The following is a 10,463-nucleotide window of genomic DNA, read 5'->3' as shown; positions in this document are numbered from 1 at the left end:
CTTGGAAGGCTGAGGCGGAAGGATCGCCGGAGCCCAGCAGGTCGAGGCTGCGGTGGCCGGGAGTGGCCACTGCACTCCAGTCTGGGCGACGGAGTGAGACTCCAACTCAAAAAAACCCCCAAAAACCAAAGCACTGTTTCAGGGCCAGTTAGAAACCCAGACTGTACCTGCATGCAGCCTATTTATATAGTTAATCCTGACTTGTACCCCACATCTCTAAGATTAAAAAAAAAAGTTTTAAAAACACAGTTTCAGACTGTGTTTCCCAAGGCTACTTCTAGGAAGGACAATAATAACCTGTATCTATTTCTTTGTATCAGAAATTAGATAAGGTGCACAGCTGGCCCTAAGCTCACGGTTTAGTGTTGCCTGAATGGGTAACAGTACCATACAGTTACATAGAAATAATGAAAAACTGAAAATGTTTCTTGCCTAAAGCTACAAAGAGTCAACAGAGAGTCCATCTTTTCTTCAGGGATCTTCCTTCTCACAACTTTGTCCTAAGAGATTTCTTTTCTAGCCCATCTCTACTGCGGATTTTGTGACTGTTTAGATTGCCATTTCTTTTTGAGAATTTTATGTACTATAAAGTGTGTAACTTTGGTACACACCAGGTTAAAATTATCTTCCTGGTAAAAATGACTTTTTGATCATTGTGTAGTGATCCACTAATTTGCAGATTAGGATTTTTTGCCTTTTAGTCTATTGTGTCTATATTAATACAGCAGCTTTCTTTTGGCTACTGTTTACTTAGTTTCTTTTTTACACATTTATTTTCAACTTATCTGTGCTCTTTAGCTAACTTTTGTATTTTTAACTAATCTGGTAATAATCAGATAACTAATCAGATAATAGTCTGAGGATCATTTTAACTGATCAGATAATACTTTTAACTAATCAGATAATAATCTGATGATATTATCTCTTACCTAGCATGTTTCGTCTGTTTACATTGTCATTTCATGAGTACTGGTATAATTGGGTTTATTTCTGTCATATTTTGTGGTTAGTCTCACCTTTCCTGGTTTTTTTCTTTTTTACCTTCTTTGGGGTTGATTAAGGGTGTTTTTGTTTGTCACATCTTTTTTCCTCCTCTACTGGTCTGAAATGATATCCTTTATCTTTACTCTTTGAGAGATTGTTGCCCTATAACTTTTAACATGTCTAATATGTCTTCAGTTCTAACGCACATGACACGTTAATATCCTTTAGAACACTTTAAGTCCACACACATGCACACACCCTCAACTATATGCTATTGTCTGATACTATAAAGTTTCATTCTTTAAAACACACCTATAGCGTTATAATGTTATTCTCTTAAACAGTTTCCCCCTAGACTTAACCAATTTTATTTACTTACCTTTCTTTCTAGCATCTCAAGTCCTCTTTAAAAGATCGTTTTCATTCTTCCTAAAACACATTTTCTGAAAAACACAACTTCGAAAAAGTTTCTTTAGCGAGTTTTTACACTAAAGGTCTTTTAGTGAATATTTATTACTAATGGATTCTTTTCATTTTAGGTTGTCCAAAAATGTCTTTGTGTTGGTGCAGGAAAACAAGTCAGGGAGACCGTGACACTGATTGATAAGCAGGAAGCTGCGTTTATTACTGGAATGCCTGCGTTCGACCCAGAGGACTCCAGTCACAGAGACTGGGCCCCCATCACAGTCTGGTCTCAGCTTATATAGGTTTTACATTGGCTTTGGGGGGAAGAGGCTTTTCATGGTGTGAGATTTTGTACTTTTTGCAACAATACCACAAGCTTGTGGTTTTGACTGCAGGCACAGAGCACAGCATTACAGGAAGGGACTTGTGATTTTAGCTGCAGGTACTGAGCATGGCGTTTTGCATTAACAAACTGGAACATTTTAATTGTGATACATGTTTTGAAGCGTTTTTTAAAAGCCCCCTACCACTGTGTGTGTGTGTGTGTGTGTGTGTGTGTGTGTGGGGTGTGTGTTCTCACTGTGTTGCCCAGGCTGGCCTAGAACTCCGTAACTCAAATGATCCTCCTGCCTTGGTCTCCCAGGTAACTTGGACGGTGGTCATGCCACTCTGCATGTTTTGCCCTATTCTTTTTTTTTTCTTTGAGTCGGAGTCTCACTCTGTCGCCTAGACTGGAGTGCAGTGGCCGCTCCCGGCCACCGCAGCCTTGACCTGCCAGGCTCCGGTGATCCTTCTGCCTCAGCCTTTCAAGTAGCCGGAATTACAGGCGTGCGCTACAATGCCCGGCTGATTTTTTGATTTAATGTAGAGATGAGGTCTCGCTGCCCAGGCGGGTCTCGAACCCGCGGGCTCAGGCAATCCACTCACCTCAGCCTCCCAAAGTGCTGGGATTACAGGCTGAGCCACCGAGCCCGGCTTGCCCTATTCTTAAAAGATAGTTTTTGCCGGCTCGGTGGCTCAGCCTGTAATCCCAGCACTTTGGGAGGCCGAGGCTAGTGGATTGCTAGAGTCTGCGGGTTTGAGACCAGCCCGGGCAACTTGGCAGAACCTCATCTCTACAATAAACCGAAAATTAACTGGGCGTGGTAGCGGGCGCCTGTAATTTCGTCTGCTTGGAAGACTGAGGCAGAAGGATCGCAGAGCCCAGCAGGGTGATGGTAGTGTGCCACTGCACTCCAGCCTGGGCAAGAGTGAGATTCCAACTCAAAAAAAACAAATTTTGCTAGATGGGTGATTTTAGGTTGATAGTATTTACTACCAACATTTTGAATATCTTACTCTATTTTCTGCATTTCATCATTACTATTGAGAAAATAGCTGCTAGTATAGTTGGTTTTCCTTTGTAAGTAACTTCTCTTTTCCTTCTGGCCACTTTTGAGACCCTTTTATTCTTCATTATCACAATAATGTATTATGATGTGGGTTTAATTTTACTTATTCAACTTGAGATTTTTTTTGTTTCCTGAATCCAAAAGCTTATATCTTTTATCAGTTCTGAAATACTCTTAGTCATTATCTCATCGTGTATTACCTCTTCCCGTTCTCTTTATTAACCTCTTTTGTAAATTCAGTTAAATGTATTTTAGAGCTTTTTATTTTATTTTCTCTTAACGCCTCTTTCATGCCTCTCATTTTTATTTTTGCAACATGCTGTGAAGTTCTTTGAGATATGCCTTTCAGTTTACTAATTCTCACCCTACCTGTGTCTACCCTGCTTTTTTTTTTTAAGGAGACGGTCTTACTCTGTCATCCAAGCTAGCGTGCAGTGGTGTAGTCATACTCACTGTAGCTGCAAACTCCAGGGATCCTCCGATCTTAGCCTCCTGAGTAACTGGGGCTACAGGCATGTACCACTAAATACAGCTAATTTTTAAATTTTTTGTGGCAATGGGTCTTGCTATATTGCCCAGGCTGGTCTCAAATTCCTGGCCTCAAGCAGTCCTTCTGCCTCAGGCCCCCAGAGTGCTGATATTACAGGTGTGAGTCACCATGCCTGGCCTTAACCCTTAACCTGCTTTTTAACTTACTTTTAAAATGACTTTTTGAGACATTCTTTATGTAAAATAAACTCTGCATATTTTAATGTACTATTTGATAAGTTTTGGGAAATGTACAGGTATATGAGGGGGAACCCCAAAAAACTGGAATTACTTTTTTTTTTTTGAGTTGGTGTCTCATTCCATCGCCCAGACTTGAGTGCAGTGGCACGCTCCCGGCCACCGCAGCCTCAACCACTGGACTCTGGCGATCCTTCCGCCTCAGCCTTCCAAGGAGCTGGAACTACAGGCACGCACTACCACACCCGGCTAATTTTTGATTTGTGGTAGAGACAAGGTCTCACCAAGTTGCCCAGGCAGGTCTCAAACCCGTGGGCTCAGGCAATCCACTTGCCTCGGCCTCCCAAAGTCCCGGGATTACAGGCTGAGCCACCGAGCCTGGCCAAAACTGGAATTACTTTTTAGAGGCTTCCTCCGCTAGGTAAGTGTTCTAGGAACCCATCAGCATCCGTGTGCCAGCCAGCGTTGTTGTGAAAGGCTACATTTGGCCTCAGCGAATTGTTTTGGAGATTCCTTCAATGCATTTGTCCATTTCACGATGGGTGATTTACACACACAGCCTGCCCACGTGGTGCTGAGTGTTCAGCAGATTTTGGCCCAAAATGGCATGGCCCCTGTGTCCCACCCTCCCTACTTACTCGATTTTGCTCCAGGTGCCTTTTTGTCTGTTTGTTTCCCTGGATGAAACAACTCCTCAAGAGGAAATATCTTGTAAAACAAAAAATGACGAGCACGAAAAGGCATCAAAATGGACGAGTTTAAAACCTGTTTTGAGCAGTGGAAAAGGTGTGTCAACAGGTGTATTGCATCAGATGTAGAATACTTTGAAGGTGACTGAAGTTTAAACATGTAAGAATAAAGACATAAATTTTAATAAATAAATTCTGGCTTTTTTTGGGTCTTCCTCATATGAGTCCACGAAATCATCACCACAATGATAGGTAAGCTCAATCAAGAAATGAGCTTATCTATCACCCTCCAAAGTTTTCTTCTATTCCTTTGTAATCTTTTTATCTTTCCCCTTTCTGCTTCACATCCCAGATTCCCAGGCAACCACTGATAGCTTTTTGCCCTATAGATTAGTTTGCATTTTTATGTAGCAAAACCAACTCTTTAAACAAAATTCTCATCTTGGTATATTTTGGATCACATAGTTTAGAATCTTCAGGGAACAATATTCTTGCTTGTTTACTTTGTAGGGTATATTATTTTCTGGTTTACCTTTGTACTACAGGTGTGGCCTTAGGTGGTCTTGGCTTTGCCTGAAGATCTGTAAACCAGCTTCTTATCTTACAAAAATCTTGGCTTTGTCTTCTATCACAGAAAAGTCATTCAACCAAATCTATTTATCACTGGAGATCCAAAAATGCTCTCAAGGGGGCTGCTACCTTCTTTATTCCCTTAAGCACTCCAAGTTTTTGCTTCCATCTTGCCTTTGGCTCTGATAATTACATCTACCTTCTTGAAAGCTCTGTTATATATTTGAGGGAAACGATATTTTATTTGTTTTATTTTTATAGTAGGAATTTTTAAAAATATATTTAATTCATCTTACTTTAGCAATAGAATCCCTATTCAATATTTTCTTTGAGTTTAGGAGTGACATCCAAGATGTATTTTGTGTTCCCTCCATGGTAGTTCTAACATATAACTGACTTCTAGTACATACTCGATTGACTGCACTTAAAACTCCTGAGGCTGTCCTTTAAAAGACTCTGGCCCTCCCTCAGACCTAGAGAATTAGAATGCCCTGTGGATGTGAGGCCTAGGAATCTGAGTTCTATAGCCTCATTCACATCCTCAGCCAGGCTTGTGAACTATTATACTCCCATACTGAGAATAGTACAGGGTTCTCAGTAAAATCTTTTATCTTCTTTGATCTTTAGTATTGCTTTCTTCAAAGTAGAAGGGCATTTCAATACTAGTATATGTTTTATTTCTCTGGACATACCTCCACATTGTCTGTTCTGCTTTAAGTTTTGTTAAATGAAGGATTCAAGTTTCGGATCCATTTTTCCCACAGACTTTGTTGCGGGGCTGAGCGACAAGCAAACAAGCGTCTTCTTTGGCACATGCATCCCTTTGAACAAAACCTGGGCATCTGCTGGCCCCTTGCTGTCGCATGAGGTGTGGTTGTGGCTGTGGAAGCCCACAGTCCAGAAGCCTGTGGCGCTGGCCCTCTGCAGGCCGCAGCTGTCCCCGCTCCCCTGGCCATCCTTGCTCCGGGCAGTTTTCAGCCTCATCCATCACCACAGCACTCTGATGTGAGGTGATCTGTTGCAGAGTATATTGAGCAGCAGACCTTTCTCTGACTTGCAATATGCAAATGTGATTCATCAGATGCTGGCTCTGCAGCTGTTGCCTTTTTTGGCAGCCCCAGCCCATTTCACTTGACTGAAGATGCCTTGGTGTGAAGGATTCAAGTGGCATCTTGAGTTACCACACGGTAGGTGATCAGAGAAGCCAACTCAGTTCGGCGTTGGGGGTATCCATTGCCCTATGTGAAACCCAAGGAAGTGATGAGGGCTGTGGGCCATTTTAATTGGGCCAGTAGATCCTGATTCTGCTTTTCAAAGCTGAATTATACATTTTAAGTAGGGGGAGATGAGTCGATACATCCTAATATTGCCTGTCGCCTCTACACACGAGCCTCCGTATGAAGTGATCGTACAGATGCGGCATCACGAGAGAGCTGTTTAACATCTATTCTATGAGCAAGGAGAGTAAATGTTACTCATTCGCCTTAGTCTGAAGGGGTTGTAAGGACTTTTTGGTATTCTTTAATCACTTACCTTCAATCCCTTTAAGTTAGTCATAAGAAAAGCAAATTACTTGGACTTCATATCAGGTTTTAAGGGGTTTTGCAAAGTTGTTTTCCCCCAGTAGCTACTGAGCCATTGAGATCATTTCCCCACAGCCTGAAGAGTTGGAAAAAAATGGTTTAATACACAACAAAAGGTTTTCAACAAATACTACTTGTTAACTGATGATTTCTGAGTCTCTTCTTTACTTGTTACTAATTTCTTTCACCAGGGAGTAAGAAAAACCTTGGAAATCAGTGACTCCTCTTTTTCTTCTTCTTCTTTGACTCATTTCCATATTTACTGAGTGCCTTTTATAGAATTGTTCTAGGGACTGAGTATGTATATCAGTGAATTCAGTCCTTGTATTCATGGATTTTATTTTTAGTATAAGAGACAGAAAAAAACAAAAAGCACAGACCAGCGCACACAGGCATTTGTAGGTCCTAGAAAATATTTTGGATTTTATCCTAAGTATAATAGGAAGTTTTTGGCTAGTTGGGAAAAGAGAATGACAGGATTTGATTTATCTTTTAAAAGGCCTCCTCAGACCGATGGGTGGAGGGTTAGATTGTAAGGCTGATGGTTAATGCAAGGTCAGGAAGTGAGAGATATTGGTGACTTAGCAGCTGTGGTGATGATAAAGATCTAGCTTGTATTTCAAACCTAGAGCCTATAAGATTTGCTTAAACATTGGTTATAGAGTGTGAAAAGAATGGGGTCACGAGTGAGGCCTATGTTTTTGGCCTGAGTAAGCCAGCCAATATAGTGGGCATTTACTGAGATGGAGAAAATGGGTATAGAGTGGAAGATTAAGGACATGAGAGAGCATGTAGTGTGTAGATAACCTGTTAGACACCCAAATGAAGTGTCACCTATGCAATGGGAAATCCAAGTCTGAGGTTAAAGGCAGAAGTCAGGGTAGGCACTTACGTGTGGAGTCAGTAATCTGTAGGCAATGGTTAAAACTGTCAGAATGAGATCACCAACATAGATGGTGAAGGGGCATCTACCCCACTACAGAGACTTGGGGCACTCCAACATGTAGAAGTCAAGAAGAGGAGGATCCTGCAAAGGAACTCAAGAAAGAGAGGAAGAAAGGCTCTTTCATGAAAGATGGAATGGTCAACTGTATTAAGTGCTAGTGAAAAGTCAGGTAGAGGAGAACAGAGAATTTACCGTTGGATTTAACAACGTGGAGGTGGTTATTGGTGTTAGTGGAATGAGTCGAAGAGTGGGATATCAGGAATTAGTAACGGTTGTTTCAGAGTACTACACTTGGGAGTCGTCTTGCTGTTGAGAGAAGTGGCTATAGGAGATCTGAGGACAACGGAGAGCTTTTTAAATACCATTCATCCTTTGTAACAGAATAGAAGGCAGTGTATGGGCACAGATGCTAAAGACCTGATTGGTTTGATGCTAGGAGGATGAAGTTCTCTTTTGATTGCTTTTACAAAATCGTGAGCCGAGAGTGAGAGTAAGGGGTGAAAGGGAAAGAAGATATTTTAAATCTGAGCAGTGACAAGATGTGAAATAAACATTTTGGAGAGTATGCTATCTAGGATTTCAGATCTTTTAGACTCTGAGGTGAAAGTGTAATCTCAGTAATACCAAGTATTCCCATAGATGTTTTGCTTAAAGGAGCCAAAATAGGAATAGTCCAGGTCAAAAGTCATTAAGGTTGGCCAGGATGCTTCTCTGATTCATTCAGGGAAGGTATAAAAGTCACTTGGGAGCCCCGGCCTCAGCCCCTGTAGCTGTCCTGATGTTGATGCCCAAGAAGAACCGGATTGCCATCTATGAACTCCTTTTTAAAGACGGAGTGATGGTGGCCGAGAAGGACGTCCATATGCCTCAGCACCCAGAGCTGGCCGACAAGAATGTGCCTAACCTTCTCGTCATGAAGGCCCTGCAGTCTCTCAGGTCTCCAGGCTACGTGAAGGAACAGTTTGCCTGGAGACATTTCCACTGTACCTTACCAACGAGGGTATCCAGTATCTACATGATTACCTCCACTTGCCCCTGATTGTGCCAGCCAGCTTGCGCTGCAGCCATCCAGAGACTGGCAGACCTCGGCCCATGATCTGGAGGGTGAGTGGCCTACAAGGCTCACAAGAGGGGAAACTGACAGAGACACCGACAGACGGAGTGCTGTGCCCCCTGGTGCTGACACGAAAGCCGAGGCTGGGCAGGGGCAGCAACTGGATCCTAGTTTAGAGGTGGATTTGGCCGTGGGTGTGGTCAGCCACCTCAGTGAAATTGGAGGGGATTATTTTGTGTGGAATAAACTTGCAGCCAGGAAGGAAAAAGAGTCGCTTGGGAAATTTTAATTTTTAATTTTTTGAATAACTAATATATTTCCCTAATATATTTCAAAATGCAAAAGGAATAAATATGTAAGCAACGAAGAATCTTCTTCCCTTGACCTCCCATTGTCTACTTTCTTTTCCTGGAGTCTGTCAGAACACTTTCTTGTGTCTCCTTCCGGGGATATTTTATTATCCATTTTATAACAACCAAATATATGTGGAGAATTTTTATAAACTTACTCCATTTTTTAAAATGTTACTGGTACTCCTTTGTCCTCTTTAATTAATATAAAATAATTACTAAGCTTTCTTACTGAGTGTCTGTTTTAATACTCACTTCACAGTGTTGGCAGCCATCTGGCAGGAGATGTATCTGTTAGATTTTTCTTAAGAAATATGTATATTGAACAAAGTTGTTTTTTCTTCTTTGTCTTCACAGCTGATCTCGCATCTTTAATGGATAAAACATATGAAAGAAAATTACCTGTTAGTTCTTTAACAATATCACGGGTAAGAAAATTTAAACATATTTTTTAGAAGAAGGAAGATGTAATGAGGCTGTGTGAATAAAGAATATCTTTCATAGGAAATGTTTTTCCAGAGTGTGGTATGTTTTTATAGTTACCGATAGATATTTTACAGTGTAGTAGCAAACCTTTGACTGAAATAAAAGGTAATGCATTTACCAGACTTTGATATTAGTAATACACCTTTGTGTCTATGATTAATTTAATTTTTCTAGGATATGATATTCTTATATATGATACCATTATTTTTTTTAAGTCGATACATCCTGCAAAGTAATAATATTTACTTGTTAGTATTGGAAGTATCTTTGGCAACTGAGAAGTATATAAAAGAATGGATATTAATGTTAAACTACTGCAAAGCCATGAGTGGAAGAATACTGTTAGGCTAAGGAATCAGAAGTAGTTGATAGTAACCATCACTTAGCACCTTCTCTACCAGTTATTGTACAGATTCGTTTCTTAATATACATTATTTTTGTTAATTTCCACAGCAGCCTATGAGGTAAGCATTCTATATATGACATAGGGTGGTTTAATAATTTTCCCGAGTTTATACAGCTTATAAGTAGAAAAGTTGGGATTCAAACCCAGATATCTAACATTGTTCTCTACTGTTACTTGCCTCAAATATATCTGATCTTGTCTTTATCATGAACTTACTTTATGATATTGGGCACCGAGGCTCCTCTCAACCTCCTCATTTCCAATGTGGGTGTAATTGTTTCTTCCTTGCAGGGATAGTGTGATGCTAAAGTGAGATTTTAGCTGTGAAAGCTTTTTGTAGAAATTAGTGACACCATAAAATTTAAGATACTATTTGACCTAGGAGAGGGAAAGGAATTATCTTTCTTTTTAGACCTGTTCCTTTCTTTCTTGATATTCTTCTTTTAGTCTGGAAACAATTTAACTGGTCATAACTTAAATTTGACACACTCAAAATTGGTATACTGGAGGAGAATTGAAAGACCATTAGTTTTTCTCTTACATGATGAGTAAAATCTCTGTATGCCATAATACTTACTGTTTGTTGAGGTAGTACGTCAAGGTTCAAAGAGCTCTCACATACATTTTCTCACTGGAGCCTCCTATTTTTCAGGACAGGCGCCTTTATCCTACTTTCACAGATGGAGCAACTAAGTCCCAGAGGAGCTAAGCCGTCTGTTCATGCCATGCAGCATGCGATCAGAGCTGGTTCTCAAGCTCAGGTCCCATGTTTGAAACATGTCTTATCTGTTCCTTAATGGATTTCTAAATCAAATCCAGACGTGCTAGACATCCTTAGAGTCCTTCCCCTTTTTTTCTCCTCTCCTTCTTCAT

The 10,463-nt window shown here is 40.7% G+C and overlaps 1 protein-coding gene across 2 annotated transcripts in view; it reads left to right on the top strand.

The window, feature by feature from the left end:
- The window catches only part of MRPS27 (mitochondrial ribosomal protein S27), a 109,529-nt gene that overhangs the window by 23,637 nt on the left and 75,429 nt on the right, over positions 1-10,463 (top strand). For both annotated transcript variants that reach the window (XM_008053966.1, XM_021710419.1), the window contains one exon: positions 9,056-9,126. In XM_008053966.1, coding sequence (XP_008052157.1) covers positions 9,056-9,126 — 71 coding nt within the window. The remainder of the gene's footprint in view (positions 1-9,055; positions 9,127-10,463) is intronic.

The sequence above is a fragment of the Carlito syrichta genome, unplaced genomic scaffold, assembly GCF_000164805.1.
Source record: "Carlito syrichta isolate Samal-C Ts95f unplaced genomic scaffold, Tarsius_syrichta-2.0.1 Scaffold288910, whole genome shotgun sequence".
Lineage (NCBI taxonomy): Eukaryota > Metazoa > Chordata > Mammalia > Primates > Tarsiidae > Carlito > Carlito syrichta.
Note: the sequence above shows the minus strand (reverse complement) of the source record. Positions and strands in the feature narration are given on the sequence as shown.